The sequence below is a fragment of the Schistocerca cancellata genome, chromosome 6 (assembly GCF_023864275.1).
Source record: "Schistocerca cancellata isolate TAMUIC-IGC-003103 chromosome 6, iqSchCanc2.1, whole genome shotgun sequence".
Taxonomy (NCBI): domain Eukaryota; kingdom Metazoa; phylum Arthropoda; class Insecta; order Orthoptera; family Acrididae; genus Schistocerca; species Schistocerca cancellata.
In genome coordinates this window covers 512,468,746-512,493,779 of record NC_064631.1, presented here as the reverse complement: position 1 = coordinate 512,493,779, position 25,034 = coordinate 512,468,746, and the positions used below count along the sequence as shown (strand labels likewise).

Sequence of the window (25,034 nt, the reverse complement as noted above, 5' to 3'; positions counted from 1 at the left end):
TCTGCAAACCCAGATCGTCATTGACATTTCCCACCAGCCCCCCCGATCTTGCTGGATGGACAGAAAACACACTTGATATTGTGTTTATGGAGGATCCTACTGATTCTGGCAGAAATAGAGCCAGCATAGGGCAAATACGCCACCTTCTTTGCTTCATCTTGCTCTGCTTCTGGAGCTTGTGGTGTAGTGGCTGGTTGGAGTGCCATCTCAATTTGTTTTGGTTATATCCATTTTTGCAGAACACTGTTTTGAGATGCTCTATTTCTGTCGGTAGACTTTCTTGGTCTGACAAGGCACATGCTCTGTGGACCAGTCTTAAGAACACCGTTCTTCTGTGCCGGGTGGTGACAGATATAAATCAGTGTGTGTGGGTTTTCGATACACACTGTGGCTAATTGATCCATCTGCTTTCCTTTTTACTAGTACATCCAGAAATGGCAGCTGGCCATTCTTCTCCTGTTCTATGGTGAACTTGATATTCGGGTGGCACAAGTTAAGTTTAAATGTGGCTGTCTCCAATGCCCTCTCCTCAAATCTCTCCATGAACAAGTTGGCAACCACAGGAGACAATGGGCTATCCATAGCTACACCTTCAGTTTGCCAGTAATATTGGTTCCCATACAGGAAATACGTGGTTGTCAGTGTATGCCTGAACAGGTCCAGTAGAGCACCATCAAATTTTTCTGCAATCAGTTCTAGGGAGTCTCCCAGTGGGTCCCTGATTATCAGATTATCAGATATACCAGATTATCACGATCATTTTTAAAAACCTTGTTTAAAATAAGGGATATAAGTAAAACATATAGTTTTAAGGTTCAAAACAAGTATCTGCTATTTATTAAACACAACAGCAGAAGTTACACTACAAAAAAATTAAAAGTGTGTATTACTTTTCTGGAAAGACAAAAATGAATTAAAAGTCAAATTCTGCACTGCTGTATTAAACCAGTTTAAAGCTCAAAGGCTTTCAAAAGTTCAATATACATAAATAATCCTTTTTACGCTCATTATAAAATAAAATCAGCAGCACTAATTTCAAAAGATCAACAACAAGCTGATTAATAAACATTTATGCCAAGAATATGGTGCAGTTTAATTGGAATCATTGTCTTTAAGAATAGCACAGATATGATTTTTTCGTGGTCATGGAATATGTCTGACTGGTATATGCCACTAATAGTATAGCTGAGATATTCTTCAGAGCCAACTGGAACATTACAGAAATGCTGACTTGTTTCTTGGATTGAGATATTTCTGAAAAAAAAAAAAAATGTTTTTTATATGTGCACCTTTGTAACTTCAGAAGTGTTCTATTGTTGACTACTCTCAATGAATGTCACAAAAGTGTGTGAGGCTTCCGAAGTCTCAGTGCAACAGATGTGGGTTGTAGGTGTTTCTTCTTCGATAACTACATTTTTGTCAGTGTCTTGCACTGAAAATGCACTCTTTTCATTAGTGGGTGTGGATGTTTCTTTGAGGCATTGGGTTGTACAGCAAACTACACCAAGCTAGAAATAAAGGAAAATTTCTGATGCAGGCTGGACAATTAGGTCTGCCAGACTATCGAGTGCCGAATTATCATGGTCTTACTGTATACAAAGAAGTGATCATTCATTAGTACTGTTATAAGGCTTGTATCATATATTTAATTGCTATTGAAGATTGCAGATTGTCCATCAGTTTTCTATTAGCAAGTGTGTGTTTCAGATTTGATGTTCTAATGTAACTTCAGTTTCTTGTGTTACTCACATATTTAGTAAGTAACTACTGTTTCAGATTCATTGTTTTCGGGCTCTTCTTGAGAAGATACTGGTTAAGCATTGGCCTCATTTACGGCACACTGTTGTCAAAAGCATCAAACATTACAGTGGCCTGAATTTTCGAGAGTAAGTACAGATAATGCACAAGATAGTCACTGAAAATTGCATTTGTGTTCCCAGGAGTTGCCAAAATTTTCTCTGTATAGTACTTTCAGTTGAGACCACACACAAGCTAATAACTAAAACACAAACAACTGCAACAGTATTGAAGAGAATAGACATAAGAATCAAAAAGTAGATGTTGTATCTAATTGATAACTTTCAACCAGCATCTTTATAAGAAGAAACGGGTAAGAAATAGGCAAAATAAAAACAAAAGCACTGCAGCCAGTGGAGAGAAGGAAGAATTCAGGCAAACCTTACATCAGAATGGACACAAGTTCTGAAAAGATTGGGAAGTAACAATGGATTGCTAACTTTGATTCAAAATCCAAAGTATAGAAATGATTTACAGCTAATCAACTCAGAGAAAACAAAAGTGTGTAAACTGGAAGAATGCAGGAAGGGTTGAACAGAAAGATGGTGTAATGAGGGGTAAAGTAAAAGGGGACAAAAATGTAGTATGAAGTAATGGAGACAGGTACTAATAGAAAAATGAAGGAGGAGGATAGACTTTGTAAGAGAAAGAAAAAGACAATGAAGGAACAGAACAAGGGAAAATTAGTTTAAATTGCACACTGAAACTCAACTATGTACCTGCTCAGATAGTCTGTGTGTTAAAGTGCAATTTCCACAACAGTGTGGTACGCTGGCCTCAGATCGAATTCGCCTGACAGACTAACAATAAAGGGCAGTGTGCTGGTCAGCCTAAAAGTGCAATTTCCACAACAGTGTGGTACGCTGGCCTCAGATCGAATTCGCCTGACAGACTAACAATAAAGGGCAGTGTGCTGGTCAGCCTGAATATACTTTTTAGTGAGTTTCCCTCATCCCACTAGGTGAATACTGAACTGGTACCTAACATTGAGAAAACGTTTGCTCATTTTCACATGAATAACACTACACACAGACAGTTGGGGTACAGATATTCTGACCCAGGGGGTAACAGGATTGGGTCATTCCACAACGAAACATGCAATAATTCAAAGATGTGTAACTCTCAATCTCATATTTTCACAAAACTTTGCACATTTGCTTATACTTATAACTTAGGAATTTCTGCAAAATCTTTTTGGGCTCAAACCACAACTCTATTTTATATTGAATTTTAAATGTATTGATATTCTGATAACTGGGTTCTGCAAGAATTTCAGTGCCAAATGGTACTTGTCTACATAAATGCCCACACTCAGGTGTTTATGAAACTTTTGATTTGGAATTTTTTTCATAAATTAAGTAAAACATATTGTTAACAGATATCCAGTTTTGAAGTAGCAAAGCTACAAAGAAAATTTTTTACAAGCATTAATGTATGTCAACTTTCAATTTCAGAAAAATTGCATGAATGTAGAAAAATTCTTATATCACATTTCTCCAACCTGCTGGGAACCTGATTTTGGTCTTAAATAATCCCCTAGATTGTAAGCTTTCTAATAAAATATAAATTTTATAGGGTCTTCTACTAATTGACACACACATCTGAAATCAAAATACTTTTTGCTGTGTTGGAAAAAAAAGAGTCATTTTAAGTAAGCTCATCCACTCACTGCCTCAGATGCAAGGGTATCAAATTAGCATATTTAGGTATAACTCATTCCAGGCAGAAAAGTTAACTTCAAGTCTGAAAATTGATTTCCTTACATTTGATTAATTCAGTAATTTTTTTTTATAGACTGTAATATATATGATTTATATATTCAGCCAATCACCTGCTCACAGCAATAAAAAAGTGTTCTTAGGCAGCAGTAGCTTGTTTAAAACGTGTATCGGCATGAAAACACTGCAATATTTGCTAAAATTCATTGTTTAGAATAACTGGCATGTAACCGTTTGTCTATTTGACCTCAGTTGCTCTTTGTCTTTCTGTGAGATTGGTCACATCTGTTTGTGGTGTGGCCCTATCTTCCACTTAAAGTATGTTTTAAGTGAATTAGTGCTCAGTTAATTGCAATGGAAAATGTGAATTCATGCATTGTTGGAAAATTACTAAAAGCACTATGTCATTTGACAACCTATACTTTAGTAAAAACTTTACAAAAAACATAAGAGCTGAGTCAGGACCAACAAGATTCGATATTGCTGTGATCCAATATAAGCTTTCCAAAACATCAAGAAAGTGCTACTATACGTGGACATCACAGATACTATTACTTACAAGTTTTAGAAAGTCATCAAAGAACTTGTTGTGATCCTTTCAAAAAACGCAGACAAATAGTTAAAAAATCTTGGAGGTCAGTTTGCTTGTCTTTAACAAAAACATTAAGTGCTAAAAGAATCTACGTAAAACCAGACCAAAAACTGTGCTCTACATTTCATAAGATTTGTGAACAGAAACTGACATTAGTGATAGAAATGAAAGCGATGCAGATGACCCAGAGGTGACATTTCATGAATCATTACTGAAACGTCAAAATCAAAATATTGAGGATACAAATAAAACTTAACATGATTTGGGGGTGTTCTCCCTTAAAACTTCTCTCCATTCCAAAGCACAGCAGGGCTTAATATAACAAAAAGAAAGTAGAAAAAAATGAAGCATGTTTTAGAAAGAAAAGTGTGCCGGGCGTTAGATTGCGGTATTGAAGATTCTGACCGCATAGAATAAAAATTTGATGATGAAATTGTTAAGAAAGCTAAAGATTTTGATGCCATGATATTGTTAGTGAAAGAAAAAGTGGTTAGTGTTAGAATGCCTGAAAAAAATTCAAATTTTAACTTTAGCTCCACGATCTTGATCAAAAGAAAACATAATGTCAGAATTCAATGTTAGTGAGTATGTGGTTCGACAAGCAAGGAAACTGAAGACAGAAATGGGTATTTTATCAATTCCTAAACCAAAAAGGGGGAAAGTTATTGCTGATGAAGTGGTATAGATTGTCACTAATTTCTACCAAAATGATGAATATGCTCGAATGTTACCAGGAGCAAAAGACAAAGTTAGCATTCAGAAGAATGTATATATGCTAAAAAGACTCATTCTTTGAAACTTAAGAGAACTGCACTCTTGTTTTGAATGGGAGAATCCTAACATTAACATCGGTCTATCTAAATGTTCACTAAGACCGAAGTGGTGTATTTTAGCTGGTCCTGCCAGCACACATTCGGAGTGTGTGTACGTTGGGGAAAGGGGGGGGGGGGGGGGGGGGGAGCGATCCACCAAAACGTAAAACTGCTTTTGGGTGCGGAACACACTGAAGAAACATACAACGAACTTATAAAATTTCTTGTGTGTGACTCTGAATTCTATGACTGTATGCTTAATCACTGTGATAATTGTCCCAGTGATGACAAACTGCCAGAATTATTAAAACAAAAATTAGCTTACAAAGATACTGATGATGAAATTGCCAGTGGATAAACACAGATTGTTGGGCAGAATTGGTAAAACAGTCTGCAACTGTGGGTGAGTACATAGACTTGTTGGTAACAAAATTACAAGCACTTAAACTACACTCATTTATATCTGAAGTGTCAGTCAAAATAATTGAAAATATTGAAGAAAATCTAACCCTGGAAAAAGCAATTCTGTTAATGGACTCTGCTGAAAACTATAGTTTTATAATTCAGTACGAAGTTCAGAGTTACCACTGGATAAGAAACAGCTGTACAATCCATCATGTGTGTGTTTATGTGGTAAATGAAGAAAGTAAATTGGTAATAGTGAACCATTGCTTTATAAGTGATTATATGGGACATGATTTAGGATTTGCAAATACTGTGCAGAAAGAAATGGTTAAGTGGCTGACAGAGCATTACCCACAAGCGAAGAGAGTGCATTATTTCCCTGATGGATATGGTGCTATATATAAAAATAGAAAAAGCTTTAAAAATTTGTGTGATCACAGAACAATTTTTATATTGATGCTGAGAATTTTTCGCCACTAGCCACAGTAAATCTGTGTGCGATGGTTTGGGAGGAACTTTAAAACATATATTGAGAGGAGCTAGTCTTCAACTAGTGGATGATGCACACATAACAAATGCATCTGGTGGTCACAATTTCTGCAACGCTATTATTGACAAATGTTTTCTTCACTTCTTAGAGAAAGTCAATGTAGATTTCCTATGCAAGAACTTCGAGAATAGATTTTCGACAACTCGCACAATATCTGGTACCAGGAATTTCCACCATTACAAACCACTTTCTTGTGATTCTTTAGAGATGAGAAGAGTAAATTCTTCTGAAAAGCCTTCCATGATTTTTTCATTAAATGAAAATGCCACACAATGGACATGCACTCGTCCTCAACAAAATTCGTTTGTAGCAGCTGTATCTGATGACATGTGGTACTTTGCCTTCGTCAGAAATGTCTGTGATGAACCAGCAGTATCATTCTTTTGGCTTTATTTTGTGACTTTGGAAAACACTTTATGTACTGTTGGTGTACCTAAATCAACATCATTAGGCAGGATGTATTACTTTAATGAAAAAGATATGAAGTTAACAGAATGCTAATTTGATACCATAAATAAAGTTAACCCTTGTAATGAAAATGTTTCAATTAAATTTATAACTTTTGACCCTGTACTTTCATGAGGCAGCCTTACTATAGGTTGTCAGTTTACATAACTTGATTTGAATGATCTTCCGAACAATGATGTGATATATGTTAAATGAACATCCAGTATCTATCAAAACACAGGGTACTTGTTCTTTTTCCTTTTTAAAAAAATAATATCGGAGTTTCAATAAAAATAAATCATGTCTCAGCTGCCAGAAAGTGTTTGACATATTTAAAAATCATTGTTTGGACTACAACAGCTCAAGTTGATTTTCTATATTCCCTTAAGTCAAGAATAGTTACTAATTTTTTCCCAATAAAGCTGCATACCTTCTGTGATATCTGGGGAAATACAACAGTAATGTGTTGGAAATAAGATACTTTCTGTTATTATTATTATTGTTGTTGTTGTTATTTTTGTCTGAAATAATGCAATCCTAATGACAAACTTAAGTTGCTGCATTTACGTTTGTGTAAGAAATGTCCATTATTTCCCCTCAATCTACATGAGGTATGTGACTATTGTCTAGCAGAAAATAACAAGTAGAAAAAGTTTCATGAAGATACAAAGCAGTGGGTGTCGGCTCTTGTGATTTCAGATTTATTTGTGTGTTCATTCATAGAAAACCCATTAATAATTTCATTTTCTTACAGTGTTTACTGTCTAGGGAATTATTTAAGACCAATTATATGTTCCCACCAGTTTGGAGAAATGTGATGCAGTTTTCAGCATTTTTCAATACATCTATACTGTTCCAAAAAAAGGGAAGTGACACATATAATTTTTTTTGTATTGTTCTTTGTAACTTTACTGATTAATTACATGTCTGTTAAGTATGTGCTTTCCTTAACTTAGGAAAAAAATTCCAAATCAAAAGCTTCAGTAACACCTGAGTCATGGGCATTTGTGAAGATATGTACCATTTTGCAAAGCCCAATTATCAGATTGCAAAGCCCAACTATCAGATTGTCATTACATTTAAAACTCGATAAAAAAAAGTGTTAGTCTGAGAGCAAAAACATTGTGCATAAATTCTTATGTTATAAATGTTGCAAATGTGCAGTGTTTCATGAAGATCTGAGATGATGGGGTGACATGACCTGCATGATTTGATGTGGAATGACCCAGTCGCGACAGCAAGAGCATCCAGCCACCGGTTAAACTAACCAACCATGCCAAACCCATTTATAATCATGTTGACCCAGCACCGATCCAGGACAAAGGCACAATAAAACAAAGAAGACTGAAACTCAGGTACATGCTGGAAATACATTACCATCCCTGAATTTAATTTTATCATGACCCATCTCCAAACATGATAAAAGTGTTCCCCTTGTTACGATATACCAGTCTGAACTGGAATCTTACTGCCAGCCACAGAAGATGTATGACATCCACAAGTCATATCCTGACATTACTTACAGCTATCCAAAATCCTTCTTTACCATTCCAAATAAATATGTGGCTTCCTAATTAACACCCACAATATATTTCTGGGGTTCTTAATCATACCACAAAATGATCCCGTCTATCTAACGATTTTTATACATGTGAGTTGCCAGCCCTGTCATGCCCATGCTGTACAGTACGAAATACGTCTTTCAGCACCAATTATAGGATATATATAACAAAGGATAGGGTCTCTATAGACTGAATGTGTTCAACATCAGTTGGCCACTGGGTTTTGACTAGCATTTTACATCACTTCAAAGTGGCCTGCCAGCAACTAAAATGCCCACAGGATGGATCAGTCTTTATCACCTGTCACAAGAACTGTAATTCTTTCCAATCTTCTTTTCTCACCCCGTTCCGTCCCATCTGCAAACCAGACTCTCTCTCCTCCTATTTCTTTTTGCTTCTATTCCATCCCATCTCCTTCCTTGAAACTATATTTTTGTCCTGAACTGTATCCTTTTACCACCATGTATGTCGCTCCCAGCATGTCCACTCCTTAACCCATACTTCTTCTTCTTCTTCTTCTTCTTCTTCTTCTTCTTCCAGTAGGGTGTGTCAAATAGTTTTACTTCATTTTTCAGGAAATGAGGGGGTCATAAAGTTGTCTTTTGGTTAGCAATTCCCAATTATATTTACAAGAAATGGCAATTACATTGTTTTGCTTGGTAAATAGGTACTTCAGTTTCATTATATTTTGTCGTTTCATTAAAAATACACAGCAAACCGCCTTCTTTCAAGAAGTGCCTTCTTATCATTATTTCTGCCCTTGCTCTAATGATAAGAATATACCATAAAATCTGTAAACTTTTTTAATGCCACTTAGTTTTTAAACTGGCAGTACTCAAGTGTAGGACAGTGTCTTTTTATTAATGTCTTATAAAAGGTGACTTTTTCTTGTCTTCCTTTTTGCAGACTCAGATAATTTCTTCCACTTGCAAAATCTGAAAACTGGAATCATGGCTAGTAAAAGGAATATGAGACTGGCAATTGCCACTCACATTGGTAACTTCATTGGAACTGATTGATAAATGCTGCCTTCTGAACTCCTAACTCAGCAAGATGTTCTAAGATTTGGGTTCTCTTGAGAGAGAATATTGGAGGAATGTCAAAAATTACCCAGCAGCTGCTCTTGAAAAGGATATTTATCTAAAAGTACTTGGAGAATAGGGGATAGCAAACAATTGTTTTGTGGTGCCAATTTTAAATTCGAGAGTTGCAGTCCTGAAGAAGATAGAGTAAAACTGGGAAAAGGCCAAAAAATATCACTTAGCAGAGGAAAATGGAAGTGAAAGAGGTTTTCATAGCAGTTTAGACAAACTCTTTGACACTTTGACATTCTCAATTGCAAGTGTGAGTTTAAGCTATGTTCTGAATTTCAGGGTCCATGGTCACGTGGCGCTGACTGTAAACATGATGTACACATCTCCTGCTCTTGTTCTAAGGATATGAAGATCCCTATCAAAGAACTAGTGCTTATTAAAGATCAAAGAGAGAAGGTTGGATTTGTAGGTAATGGAGAGCAGGTAGGGTAATTACAAGGATAAATAATCACTCGTTCTCTATACACAATGCATGTAGCATAGAGGATGTAGTACAGAGAACTCATCTGGCAAGGATACAGTTGTTCTTGCTGCAGTAGGGCAGTGATATTATTGGGGGTTCTACGTCCCCACAGAGCCCCTCCCCCACAAGTGCGGAGCACATTGACTGGTGTATGTTGTGATGTGTTGTCCCACTGGCGATAGCAAGGGCCAATATATCGTAATCTGCCAGGTGCCTGGGCAACTGTAAAGGGCGGCTGGCCCATGCTGTCAGCGGTGGTGGTGATGGGGCGGTGGCGATGTCTGTTGAGGTGTTGGTGGCTGGTGGTGCGTTGTCTGGAGTTTGTGAGACTGTCGGTCCATCGACGATCATAGGCGGAAGGGGTGTGGAGTACCCTAATGACCTCGAGACCGTGCTATAGCCCGGCTGTTGTCGAATTTGGCCATAACCATGAGTAGTGAATTCTGCTGTGTTATGGAAATGTCTCACAGGTCTAGGCTGACTGTAAATTGGCTTGGGAGGCCTTCAGCTGGGGCCAGTGGAGGGTAAACACTGGTTGTGTCCGCTAAAGTCCACGCCTGCTTTAGGCGGTTTAGTTACACTGTTGTTGTTTTTCCAGCTTGCAAGATATTAAAAGTGTTTCGCCCTCATTTCAACACCTTGTACAGGCCACTGACACAGGGTGGGGGGCGGGTTTGGTGGCGTCAGTCCTGAGCATGACATGTGTACGTGATTGGAGATCTTTTTGCACAGAGATGGTCAGTTTGGCGTGGTAGGACGGCAGTGGCATGCGGACATGGTGGGTGTGGTCCCTGACTCATTGTACTAGGTCCGCAGGTTGACATCCACGGGGTTGGTGGTTTGTGACACGAACTCTGCTGGGAGTGTGATCGATTCCCCATTGAGCACATCTGCCACTGAGGCATCAAGATCTTCTTTGTAGGCAGCTCATATGCCAAACAGCACCCAGGGGAGGGCCTCAGTCCACTCCTGGTCGTGGCATACGAGCACTGTCTTGAGGGTGTGGTGCCACAGTTCCATGAGTCTGTTGGATTGAGGATGTTAGACCATCGTGTGGAACCAGTGGCACCCACAGAGGTGGCAGAGCTCCAAGAACAGAGCCGACACGAACTGCCAGTCATTTGTTGGGCTGAAGCTGTTGCAGCTGAAGCGTGCAATCCATAGGGTCATAAAAGCTCAAGCAACAGTATCGACCAAGATATCAGTCAGGGGTGTGGCCTTCATCCATTGCATTGTCCTGTCTGTGGCTAATAAGATGTACTTGTATCCGTTTGAATCTGGGAGTGGCCCACTAGGTCTATGTGGATATGTAGGAAACAGCCCTTCGGTATGGGGAATTTCCCGAAGGGTGATTGGGCGTGATGTCCTGTCTTGGGCTGTTGGCATTGGATGCAGGCTGTCATCCATACAGCGCAGTCCCATTTAATGTTAGTCCAAACAAAACATTCCATTATGAGTTTGTGTCGGGCTTACTCCAGGGTGAGGCAAGTTGTGGAGGAGGTTGAAAACTGTCTTCCAGAAGTTTTGTGCAATGACTGGTCAATGCCTACGATGGGATATGTTGCACCAAACTAATTTGGTTGTGCCTGTGATGGCGCACAGCTTGAGGCTGGATGGTGTCCAGATAGCAGGTTGTGAAGGTCGGTGTCAGTTGCTTGTGCCTGTGCTGGTTGGTCGAAGTCAAGGTGGTGGCAAGTCGTGAGAGGTAGTCAGCCACCATGTTTGCTCCTTATACATAGCGGACAACCATAGTATATTGTGAATATTCCTCCCTAAACATAGCGGACAACCATAGTATATTGTGGAATCATCGAGGGGAGGTATTGGCTGGTGGTCTTCTAATAGCGTCAGCCAGAGGGCAGTGGTCTGTGTAGATAGTAAGCAGCCGGCTCTTGATGTCATCTTGGAGGTACTGAACCTCCTTGTATATCGCCAAAAGCTTATGGTCGAAGGTTGACCACATTTTCTGGGATTCGGTAAGTTTCCACGAGAAAAGCCATAAGGGTTGGGTTACTCTGGGGATTTGATGTTGTAGCACCACGCCAGTCGCCTGACCGCTGACGTCGGCCATTATAACCATATGGGCATCCATGGGAGACTTAGGGTTGATCACAATAAAGTAAAAAGAGCCCTAGAAAAAGTTACGAAGCCACTTGAAGGATTCTGTGTTCGATGCAGGATAGGCAAGACAAAATGGATGCCAAGAGTCCACTGAAGTTCTGTTAAAAACTCATAACTCAAGTCATCAGTTTCCTAGTATTGTACAAGAAGAGTATTGCACTGTTTGCAGTGAGCCGGGTGGAAGGTATCTCTGCCACCTTTTTCCAGAAAGACTTAACAGAAAGGAAACCTGCTGAAGTTATTGCTAACCAACCTGCGGATTTTTTTTAGAAAGAGAAACACATTGATAAAAGTTTGTAGACTATTGGTGGTAACTCAACGAATTTTAACGTTAGTTGAGACAAAGCTGAATCGTAATCTTATCTGGTTGGTTTGTGCTATTCATACTAATGAGTTGTCTTGTGCCACTTGATGAAACAGTTGGATGGGAAATTTTTGTCTAACAACAAGTGGAGTGATAAGGTTGGCAACATGCTTGATAGTGCAACAGAACTTGAAATCAATCCCTCAACTGACAATAACCTTTCCAGAACCTTTGATTCCACTGTGTAACACTATTGTCAATTTCTCTCTGCAGATCAAGCTTTTAGTTACAGGGTAACTCAAGCTATAAGGAAATGTGCAGTCCTAACTGATGTGACATTATTAGAAATTGGTCCAGAAAGTCACTCCGGTGGTTAGCGACTGCAAGTAAGATTTGTCACATATGGGTTTCAAAACAAGCCATTAAAAGTGAAGGTGTTACAACTGCTTGTGGAACACAGTGTTGGCATTTTCTGTCACAACTGGTTTACATTCAAATCGAAAGTCTCTTGAGTGGAAGGACCCCGTCATATTCTTTATCAATTGAGGGTCCTAAAAACCCAGAAAAAGGCAATATCAGATATTGTCTTGCGAACAGTCCAGCATTTGTCATGGTTTGCATTTACTGACATGGTGCCTCAGATACTTTTATACTCGGAAGACCAAAAAGAAAGGAAAGCGTGGGTACAAAAGTTAATTGAATTGAGGAATAAAGATCATGACACATATGGAGACCTACCTGTTCTGCCTAGGAAAACGATTGCAGGAAATCCAGTTGTGTCTTCACTTTTGGAACTGATAGACTAGTCAGAAAAAGTATATGAACTTCCATTTACTTCTAAACTAAGAATATCAGAAATAAGAAAGTTTTTTAAAGAGCCAATGTGAGTTCCAAAATGACTATGAAATGGACAGTTCATAGAGAGAGATGTGAAACACATAACAGAGGCTTCTGGCAAAGTGTATACTCATGAGAAATGTGAAGGATAGATTAAAGGCCAGGAAGCAGGCAGAAGAATGATGTCTAGGAATGAATCGAAACAAGAGTTGATGAATATTGTTGGTTGAAGCTTTTTACGTTTTTTATGTGTTTTCAGTGTTTAAGAATAGAGAAAGAATATAAAGAAAAATTTTTGAGGTCAATAAACCTCTCTTTGAGCAAACTTTGATGGAGTTTATGTTAAATTATGCCCTTTTGTCAGAAATTTCAATATATCTTATAATGAAACACAAATTTTGCCAAATGTTTATCAATCAGCAAAAACCTTTTAAATTAGGATATTACACATCAAAAGGTATGTTTTTGGACACCATCATTCACAATAATCACGAAATTTTATTTTTACCCCTAAAATGACACCTGTGCAGTGACCTCAATATGTTGCAAGTGTTAGTCAGGGCCAGAACAGTGCCTGTGTAGATTTATACCGCATACAGGGAAAGTGGAAAAACGTAATCCTCTAAGTCACAACATGACTAAAAGTGTTGAATGATCACGACAGATGGCCATTGAAGAGGATTGTGACAAAAATAAGAGGACAACAGCTGCAAAAATCGCTGCAGTACTGAATGTCGCACTCATGAACCTTGTCAGCATCAAAATACACAAAGGAACATCAGAAGCAGGGAATTACAGGGTGAACTAGAATTCTGTCTTCATTACCTGAACTTGTTCTATTTTGCTGGAGGAGTGGTATAATATTCCTGTGAAAACTATATAGTACCTGTATTGATCCATTCCGAGATAACTGGAAGCTGTTTTGAATGCCAACAGGTTTCCTACACTGTCTTAGGCATGGTAATGTGTTGTGTTTTCGGTGCTTCCATATTTTTGCTGCCCCCCTCCAACACACACACACACGTACAAAAAATACAAAGACATCTTACATTCGCAAATAAAGCCGTGGTTACTCGAGTTCATTTTTATGTTTTCTTTGGGTTCTCTTATATTCACAGATGCAGTGGCGCCATATTGGCCACATGGGGAGGATAGTGACAGATGCACAGTAAATTTCGTCATGCTGCCAAATGTGGGAATGTATCCTGCCTACCTCACTTTTTATGAACACCTATCACATTTAAACTGCAGTTCACCTGAATATAAATGCAATCAGAACTGAACTGACTTTACAAATGAACAATACTCAGGAATAGTATGCAGTTCTACAGGAGATAAATTAATTCTAACAAATATGTTTGCAAAGAACACTCGAAACACAGCATAGTAAATGAAACAAGAGTTTCAGCAACAGCTCTGGAGTAACTATTGCTTGACACCTTTGCAAATTTTCAAAGTTGGCAGCAGGAAAATGTGTTAGAAAAAAGTGGTCCAATTTCTGCCATCTCAGCACAAGAGAGTAACATATTTTTATTCAGTTTGCTTAGTGCTATAAGAACAGTAAATTGAGGTTGCCTAGCAACAAGTGTTCCACAGAAGTCACAATCAGAATTTTCTCTGCAGGATTTAACTTATTTTGAAACATTATTTAGGTTTCCTGGTGACAGAGTTAACAGTTTGTTGGCCCAGTTTTTGCACATGCATCCACTAAAGCGATCGTTAACTTGTCATGGGTGTTGGGTGGACAGTGGCCATTATGGTGAAGGGTGGTAGCCCCTGAACATTTGCAATCATTTGTCAATAGTGCCACATGGTGTTTCCAATGCTCTTAATAGTGCTCTTCAGCTCCTGAACACTGGCAAAGACCATATGGATGAATCCATTGGTGAAATCAACTTACCTGACAACCAAGAGATGCCTATCACCAATCAGCTTATGAAACAGCAACATGGGGAGGACAAACAGCTGTTCAACAAGGTGAATAAACTTCACCAGATATCAGTCACACAGCCTGCAAGGGATATCCAACAGGTAGTTTCACCTACACATCATAACAGCAATCAGCCTGCAGCAAAACACCATGTGAGTAGCAGCAGCAGCACTCAGCTTATAAATAAGCAACCAGTGAACTTGTATGAGTTACAGGGCAGTGATCCTTTTGTAGCATTTGCGGAGAGCATAGATAGAAACAGTGGTGGAGTACCTCTGTTGGCTTTTGGCAAAAAACTTAAGACAACAAGGCAGTAACAAACAAATCATACACTGAACATTTCACCCAGGAGGAATAGAGTTAAAATTGAGACTAAGTACTGCAATTGAAAACACCCTCATTAGCAGCAAATAATCTCTCCAAACGATCCAGGAGCTTACATACCCCAGACGCATAACGCAAGGGATAATTCGCATGAGCATTAACTGAGTGTGACATACTGGTAGTGTCGGTAATGGGATTTTATATGAGGATCACCTGTGAGAGGATGCACACAAGAGTCCCAGCCAGTAAGTGCAGTTACATTCAAATCACAGCAGAGACCATGCTGTGTTAAAATACGCAGTGTTTGTTGCTGGGTAGAGCCTTATGTTTTCCAGTGCTGCAGTGTCATAACTGTTTGCATTATGGACAGTTATGTAATAACTAAACGCTGCAGTCAATGCACTGGTACACATAACATTATCATGTGTCCAAAATAAGCAGTTCCAGTATGTGTGCACTGCCAAGCAACTCACAACTCCATGCATAAAACCCTTAAGTACATAACACAAAGAGAAATTAAATATAGAATGTCATACTAGAACATCAGCTTTCAAGAAGATCGTGCATTGTATGAAAATAGGCAGCTCGCAAACAAGACGGCAGTGCATCTGATCGACGTACGAGATTCTACAGTATTTCCTCCATTGCCAGTGCAAGAAGCCGGCCAGCCACCTCACTACGTTCAGTAACTGTGGCCCCCTCCAGCAGCCCATGTTTACACTGTATGTGACGACGCAGCACCCAGTGCCCCCACTAGCCACACCACTACAACCTAGGGCAGTATCGCGGCCACCTCTGACACACATACAGGACACGCAAGCTCTCAGCATGCACATCAGTAAGCAACAAGAAAGGCAACACTTGCTGTGGCAGACCAATTGGTACCCTGGAACACCAATACAAAGAAATCCGTACCATTCCCAACCTCAGTGGATCACTAATTAATTATATCCATACCTCCATATGTAGTATTCTGCAACAACATGCTCCAGTCATACCTGTGGATGCTCACACTGTAGCAGATAGTATTAAGCCATTATTACACGATGCACGTAAACCATACACTTATGCACCAATGCCCCAATTGTGCATATCTGTAACTACAGGCTGGTTTACATAGACCAATTACACAATTCACATGGGATATACATGGCGCACATGTGCAGTAGATGGTACTAACGTGCAAAACACAAATAGAACCATCTGATCTTTTGTAAAGTCGTTTGTTCTATCATGCGAAACACTAGGGGAACCGTGTGGCATATTTGAACATCATTTGTTCAAATTATTTATGTGAGCTCAAGGTTCCTATTTAATAAGAAATTGTTTTTTATCATTATTTATTAAGTAATTGTTATTCTATTAATAGCTACCTTAATTTAAGTATTAACTGTATTTTTCTTACTTGTCACTTCTTCTTCCGTGTGTATTTGCTTTTAGTAAGCTTTAATTGTCGGGTGCTATTAATAGTGTTCCATAGATTTCGTGTTTGTTTTGAATACAGTCAGAGAGAGTCCCTTTAGTCAACCATAGTGCCAGTAGTGCTAGTGTTTGTTTTCAATACAGTCCAGACACAGGTAGTGCTATTTTCATTGTTTTCTACAAGAAGTGGCTAGCAACCACAGTTAAGTGAATAAACAGCCGCCTTTAGTGAATTAGCAGTCTAGTTAAAGGTTGATTAACTCTCTTCAGTAAATTGATTCCTTAGGATGGATAGGATGTGTGACTGCTGTGTACGGACGCAGCGGCAGTGGGGAGTCTGGTGCGTCGCAAGGTACACCCCAGGTGTTACATGCTTCACCCACTGTCCCTGCTGTCGGGACATCTTCGCGGGTACCGGGCGCGGTTGGGCCACCGTCTCCCCAAGGGGAGTGGCGGGTTCAGCGGCGTTCGCGGCGCACGAGGCGGAGGGTCAATGTGGAGGCTGGCCGTGTGGCATCGCCCGCTCTGCCTGTGAGTGGACATGTGGCTGCTCCTTCAGCAAGGTCCAAGCAGGCACACGGGGGGAGGGGTTTATTAGTTATTGGGAGCTCCAACGTTAGGCGGGTGATGGAGCCCCTTAGGGAAATAGCGGGAAGGTCGGGGAAGAAGGCCAGTGTTCACTCTGCTTGCCGGGGGGTCTCATCCGAGATGTGGAGGAGGCCCTACCGGCGGCGATAGAGAGCACTGGGTGCATCTGACTGCAAATTGTTGCTCATGTCGGCACCAATGACTCCTGCTGTCTGGGTTCAGAGGTCATCCTCAGTTCGTACAGGCGGTTGGCGGAATTGGTGAAGGCGGAAAGCCTCTCTCGCGGGGTGGAATCAGAGCTAACTATTTGTAGTATCGTTCCCAGAGCCGATCGCGGTCCTCTGGTTTGGAGCCAAGTGGAAGGCTTAAACCAGAGGCTCAGACGATTCTGCGGAGATCTGGGGTGCAAATTTCTCGACCTCCGCTATCGGGTGGAGAAATGTAGGGTCCCCCTGAATAGGTCAGGCATGCACTACACGCCGGAAGTGGCTACAAGGGTAGCGGAGTACGTGTGGAGTGCACGTGGGGGTTTTTTAGGTTAGAGAATCCCCTCCCTAGGCCCGACAAGACACCTCCTGAGACGCGGCAAGGTAGGAGTAGGCAAAATGCAACAGGGAATAACAATATTAATGTGCTAATAGTAAACTGCAGGAGCGTCTATAGAAAGGTCCCAGAACTGCTCTCATTAATAAACGGTCACAACGCCCATATAGTACTAGGGACAGAAAGTTGGCTGAAACCAGACGTAAACAGTAATGAAATCCTAAACTCAGATTGGAATGTATACCGCAGAGACAGACTGGACAGTGAAGGGGGAGGCGTGTTTATAGCGATAAGAAGTGCAATAGTATCGAAGGAAATTGACGGAGATCCGAAATGTGAATTGATTTGGGTGAAGGTCACGGTTAAAGCAGGCTCAGACATGGTAATTGGATGTCTCTATAGGCCCCCTGGCTCAGCAGCTGTTGTGGCTGAGCACCTGAAGGATAATTTGGAAAATATTTCGAGTAGATTTCCCCACCATGTTATAGTTCTGGGTGGAGATTTTAATTTGCCGGATATAGACTGGGAGACTCAGACGTTCATAACGGGTGGCAGGGACAAAGAATCCAGTGAAATTTTTTTAAGTGCTTTATCTGAAAACTACCTTGAGCAGTTAAACAGAGAACCGACTCGTGGCGATAACATATTAGACCTTCTGGTGACAAACAGACCCGAACTATTTGAAAAAGTTAACGCAGAACAGGGAATCAGCGATCATAAAGCGGTTACGGCATCGATGAGTTCAGCCGTAAATAGGAATATTAAAAAGGGTAGGAAGATTTTTCTGTTTAGAAAAAGTGACAAAAAGCAGATTTCAGAGTACCTGTTGGCTCAACACAAAAGTTTTGTCTTAAGTACAGATAGTGTTGAGGATCAGTGGACAAAGTTCAAAACCATCGTACATTATGCGTTAGATAAGTATGTGCCAAGCAAGATCGTAAGAGATGGAAAAGAGCCACCGTGGTACAACAACCGAGTTAGAAAACTGCTGCGGAAGCAAAGGGAACTTCACAGCAAACATAAACATAGCCAAAGCCTTGCGAACAAACAAAAATTACGCGAAGCGATATGTAGTGTGAGGAGGGCTATGCAAGAGGCGTTCAATGAATTCGAAAGTAAAGTTCTACGTACTGACTTGGCAGAAAATCCTAAGAAATTTTGGTCTTATGTCAAAGCGGTAGGTGGATCAAAACAAAATGTCCAGACACTCCGTGACCAAAATGGTACTGAAACGGAGGATGACAGACTGAAGGCCGAAATACTAAATGTCTTTTTCCAAATTTGTTTCACAGAGGAAGATTGCACTGTAGTTCCTTCTCTAGATTGTCACACAGATGACAAAATGGTAGATATCGAAATAGACGACAGAGGGATAGAGAAACAATTAAAATCGCTCAAAAGAGGAAAGGCCTCTGGACCTGATGGGATACAAGTTCAATTTTACACAGAGTATGCGAAGGAACTGGCCCCCCTTCTTGCAGCGGTGTACCGTAGGTCTCTAGAAGAGCGTAGCGTTCCAAAGGATTGGAAAAGGGCACAGGTCATCCCCGTTTTCAAGAAGGGACGTCGAACAGACTTGCAGAACTATAGACCTATATCTCTAACGTCGATCAGTTGTAGAATTTTGGAACACGTATTGTCTTTGAGTATAATGACTTTTCTGGAGACTAGAAATATACTCTGTAGGAATCAGCATGGGTTTCGAAAAAGACGATCATGTGAAACCCAGCTCGCGCTATTCGTCCACGAGACTCAGAGGGCCATAGACACGGGTTCACAGGTAGATGCCGTGTTTCTTGATTTCCGCAAGGCGTTCGATACAGTTCCCCACATTCGTTTAATGAACCAGACCAATTGTGTGATTGGATTGAGGAGTTCCTAGATAACCGGACGCAGCATGTCATTCTCAATGGAGAGAAGTCTTCCGAAGTAAGAGTGATTTCAGGTGTGCCGCAGGGGAGTGTCATAGGACCGTTGCTATTCACAATATACATAAATGACTTGGTGGATGACATCGGAAGTTCACTGAGGCTTTTTGCAGATGATGCTGTGGTGTATCGAGAGGTTGTAACAATGGAAAATTGTACCGAAATGCAGGAGGATCTGCAGCGAATTGATGCATGGTGCAGGGAATGGCAATTGAATCTCAATGTAGACAAGTGTAATGTGCTGCGAATACACAGAAAGATAGATCCTTTGTCATTTAGCTACAAAATAGCAGATCAGCAACTGGAAGCAGTTAATACCATAAATTATCTGGGAGTACGCATTAGGAGTGATTTAAAATGGAATGATCATATAATGTTGATCGTCGGTAAAGCAGATGCCAGACTGAGATTCATTGGAAGAATCCTAAGGAAATGCAATCCGAAAACAAAGGAAGTAGGTTACAGTACGCTTGTTCGCCCACTGCTTGAATACTGCTCAGCAGTGTGGGATCCGTACCAGATAGGGTTGATAGAAGATATAGAGAAGATCCAACGGAGAGCAGCACGCTTCGTTACAGGATCATTTAGTAATCGCGAAAGCGTTACGGAGATGATAGATAAACTCCAGTGGAAGACTCTGCAGGAGAGACGTTCAGTAGCTCGGTACGGGCTTTTGTCAAAGTTTCGAGAACATACCTTCACTGAAGAGTCAAGCAGTATATTGCTCCCTCCTACGTATATCTCGCGAAGAGACCATGAGGATAAAATCAGAGAGATTAGAGCCCACACAGAGGCATACCGACAATCCTTCTTTCCACGAACAATACGAGACTGGAATAGAAGGGAGAACCGATAGAGGTACTCAAGGTACCCTCCGCCACACACCGTCAGGTGGCTTGCGGAGTATGGATGTAGATGTAGAAGTAGATGTAGGTTACTACAGTTCTGAATTACAGACTCAACAATTGGTTTTATATTACAACACTTGGTTACACAGGTACATGTATATCTAAATTTACACTTTGAAAGTGGATCACCCACTTGTTTTTGGAGCTATTGCCCTGGCAGTGACAGTAAATCTTCAGATTAGGGCAGAACAGCGATGTAAACGAAAAGCCAGATGATGTTGAGTTCGACCTTGGCTGAAAAGAAGGAACGAAGGCAGGGGATTAGATTGCTTATGAAAGAACTGAGGCCCAAAGGTCCGCAAGAATTTTGGAACATCGTGATAATGGACATGGCCTGTTTCGAGAAGCTGCTGTCTATGATAGAAGATGGAATTAAAAAGTGTGACACAGTCGTGATGGAGGCCATCTCTCGAAAGTAAGAATTAAATCATATGTTTACATGTTTTGTGATCATACTAACATAGATCACTGAAAAAATACCAGTGCATGCCCTGTTATGTTGCAGGCTGGTTGTAACATTACGTTTCCTGGTGACAGGAGAATCTTTTAAGAGTTTAGCTTTTAGCCACAGAATAGCATAGCCCACCATTTCAAAAGTTGTTGTTGGTGTATGCACTGCAATTTGTGACACTTTAAAGGACCTATACTTAAAGGTGCAACTTGTGTTATTGTTCCAAGTTTGGAAAATGGAATGCAATGTGCAATATGCTACTCAGAGCTTTGCAGTCATCGTCTGTCGCACTGGGCGAAACTGCACATACTTTCTTGCCATCACTGCCAGTTTCTCTTTACTGGTATGCTGAAATAAAGCAAGAGATCCAATCAAATCAAATCTGAACTTCCATAGGCTAAGGCATTATGATACAAATCGAAAATCACCATGTAACATTATACGCATATTACTTAGAAGGAAACGATTGCCAATGTACTGTATTATGATATAGCGGGTCATATAGGCACCTTTTCTTGCTGTATTCCTGAGTTAAGGTGCTTAATGCCTCTTTGCTCCATTTCACTTCTATAATACGAGTAATCAAAAGAAAAAAAATGCTTTCCCAAACAGCTAGAGTAAAAGAAAGTCTGCGGGCAAAAAAGTTTTTTTTCTGCATTTATGAAAACCTACTTAGAATGTCTCACCTACTACACCAAAATGCACAAATTTTCCATCTGTGACTTTTCCGAAGTGAGGTTCAGGTCCATGAAGGACTTCCATTTCCCTGACTACGTCATTAGAAGTGACAGAAATAATGGATACAGAGGGGTAGCTATACTTCTAAAATAAAACTTTCCTTATACATATAGTAGAAAAATTCTGAACGTGTGTGTGTGGGAGGTTTTATGTGCATGATTGTGTGTGTGTGTGTGTGTGTGTGTGTGTGTGTGTGTGTGTGTTTTATACTGTAGCTCGAGGAAGGATTTATTCCAAAAGCTAGCAAGTTTTCTTTCTCTTTTATGCGTGCATGTTGATGATAATAGACTATTCCTTATGATTTTCTTAAACTTAACTTCAGCAAACAAAACATACATGCCAAGCAATATCCACATGAGCCTCAGATTCTGGTCTGACAAGCTACTATCAGGCTCCAGTATTACATCTCTGTTACAACAATTTGGTCATCCACTGCTTGTGGTGGGGGAGTTCCAAGCCTATCACACATCATGGAAATGCAAGCACAACTATCACAATGGTGAACTACTGATGGCAGTCCTAAAAGACAAAAACCAAGTGCTGCTGAATGACATGTCTCTCTCAAGAATAATCCTACAGCTACAGACAAGATCAGCAATTGACCTAACCTTCACATCACCTCATGTGGGAGTACTAACCAACTGGAAGTAGAAGTAGAACCTTTGGGTTCTGATCACCTGCCAATTGTTCTGACTTTATCTGGTGCAGTGGAAGACCCAAGCCGGATATACCCTACACAGAGATGGAAAATCAGGAAAGCTAACTGGAATAAATATGTTGTCAGATTAAAAGTGAGCCTTCCACAATTAGAGACATCTAAGGACCAAATTTCTGACTATCCCAAACTAACACAGTGCATTGCTGAGGCCACCATAGAGAGAATTCCTCAACAGAAGCCGTATTGCATTACAAACAGAGCCAATCCTATGTGGTGGGAAATTGAATGTCAGAGAGCCATATGTGAACATAAGGAAGAACTGCAGAAATGACATAGAAACCAAAAAGCTACATCAGCCTGCAAAAAATGCAAGTGGAAACCAATTTGCTGTCTACGAATTGTGTTACAAAACATATATTACAAAAGCAGACACCTCCCTCCTCAAATACACATCTAGCACAAAGGATGAAGATCCTGATGACAGTCACCCTCTTCTACAGCCATTGTCAGTGGTCGGGCTACAGACAACTTTATCTCTGGTAAAAGAAGTCCCTAACTCATTTAAAACTCACTACAGTATGGCATCATTTCTGCAATACACATTTACAGTAAAATGTGGGCTGAACATTACAGCTTGAGCCACAAAAGGTAGGCAAAATGATAACTACACTCTAACCCAGGAAGAATCATGATTTGGTGGCCTCATACCTAATTATGACAATTTCCCTACAGAGTGTGGAAAGAATGGTTAAATTCCAGTTAGGAATATCATGACCTAATCCGTAATAATAATAGGGCAGATTTTCACACAGGGAAAGTTATTGAAGATGCTCTCATGCACGTGGTTAATCACATAAAACTCTGTTTCAGCCAAAATATGTATCTATTAGCTTTGTTTCTGACCCTAAGCTGCATCTGTGTTCATGTATTCACAGTGGCTAGCCACAAAACTAAGGCACAACACTTGCCCCTCGCATTTGCAGAACACCTGTTATCTTACCTCGCTGATCATTTGCTGCTAGTCATTTTGACACCTCCTCTGTTCAACACCTACACAATTGACCTACATAGGATATTCCCAGAAAAGGTGAAAGTTTGGGAATACACAGATGATACATGTATTTACATGGAAAGTACATCCCTAGAAGAGTGCAAGTCACAGCTGACACTGCAGTGTTTATGGTCCAGCAGTGTTCACAAGAAATTGGCTGGATGTATCCACAGCTGAATCAAATGCAGTATTGTTTTCGAGGCACAGTGCAAATCTGCCTGCGGTAATAGCACTAAGCCCACACCATTTCCCTTCGGAAATGGTAGTTAAATACCTGTGACTTCATTGACCACAATCTAATCTTGAAGGCGCACAAAAACATGTAGCTAAGGAATGTGAAACAGCTGTCAACATAATCAAAGCTATGACAAGACGGGTTGGTCTTGAACGTCGACAAAGCACTAATGCCTTACCATATGATGATATGTCCGGTTGTTGATTATGGGAGTGGTTGTATGGATCTGCAACTGAACAGTTAACCTCAACAGAATTAATAAATGCCAATATAAAGCACTGAGAACTTGTTTGGGAGCTATGTGCTCAATGCTTACCATTGCATTCTTGGTCAAAGCACATGAACCTCCAGTCTATATACATGGGTGGCATCTGTGTGCCAAATTTCTTCCTAAAAGAAAGCAATATGAGTCCAACAGTCTGAAACTGATTGCCACAAACCTAACCATACAGTGCTTAACTGGGTGCTTCTGGTTCACTACAACTCTTCCTCCCTAGTCCAAGCGTATTTAGATACTCAGGAGATTTTAAAGCATTTCATTAGAGCACCTAGACTAAATACTTTTATGATCTCATTCCCATTGAAAATGTCTAAGGTGAACATAATAACTGGCATTACCTTTGACCACGAAGCTAACATTCACATTAAAACTTTGGTGCAATATTTAAGACAGCATCACATTAAAATTTTGGTGCAGTTTTTAAGACAGCATCAGGAGGCAACATATATATATACTGACAGCTCCAAAATAACAAAAAGCCAACTGGGTTGGGGGAGATTTAGCACTGCCTTTGGGAGTGTTAAGATATGTAGTGAGAACAGGGTAAAGCTCCAAGCTGCATTCGGGAAGGTTTGGTGAGGGGAAAGGAAAACAGATTAGTGGATGCATTGGTGAAATGGAAGGCTGTGTTGTGCTGGAGTGGGAGCAAGGAAGGGACTAAGTTGATGGAGGGCAAGAAGTAGTGAAAGTAGAGGCCATGGAGATATGGGAATATAGGCTATATTGCGCAGGGAGAGTTCCAACCTGTGCATTTCAGAAAAACTGGTGTTAGTAGGAAGTATTCAGATGGTGCATGCAGTAAAGCAGTCACCAGAGTGAAGCACATTGTGTTGAGCAGCATGTTCAGCAACTGAGTGGCCCATCTGTCTCTTGGCCTCAGTTTATACAGGGGCCATCCATGCGGACTGACAACGTGTTAGTCGTCATGCCCACATGGAAAGCAACTCATCGGCTGCAGCTTAGTTTGTAGAATAAATGACTGCCTTCACAGGTAGCCTTGCTTTTGATGAGATAGGGGATGTCTGTGCTGTGACCAGACAAGAGTGGATACTGGTGGTGGTGGGAGGACATATGGGCCAGGTCTTGCATCTAGGTCAATTGCAGGGATATGAGCCATGAGGCAAGGGATTGGTGGCGGGAGGGGGGGGGGAGGTAAGGATGGACAAGAATATTGTATAGATTTGGTGGGTGGCAGAGTATGACTGTGGGTGGGTTGGGAAGGATAGTGGATATGTTATTCCTCATTTCAGGGCATGACAAGAGGTAGTCAAAACTC

At 40.5% G+C, this 25,034-nt stretch overlaps 1 protein-coding gene across 6 annotated transcripts in view; it reads left to right on the top strand.

The window, feature by feature from the left end:
- Positions 1–25,034, top strand: part of LOC126190950 (methyltransferase-like protein 25B) — a 104,967-nt gene that overhangs the window by 69,626 nt on the left and 10,307 nt on the right. For all 6 annotated transcript variants that reach the window (XM_049931598.1, XM_049931597.1, XM_049931599.1 and 3 more), the window contains one exon: positions 1,777–1,886. In XM_049931598.1, the coding sequence (XP_049787555.1) occupies positions 1,777–1,886 (110 nt within the window). The remainder of the gene's footprint in view (positions 1–1,776; positions 1,887–25,034) is intronic.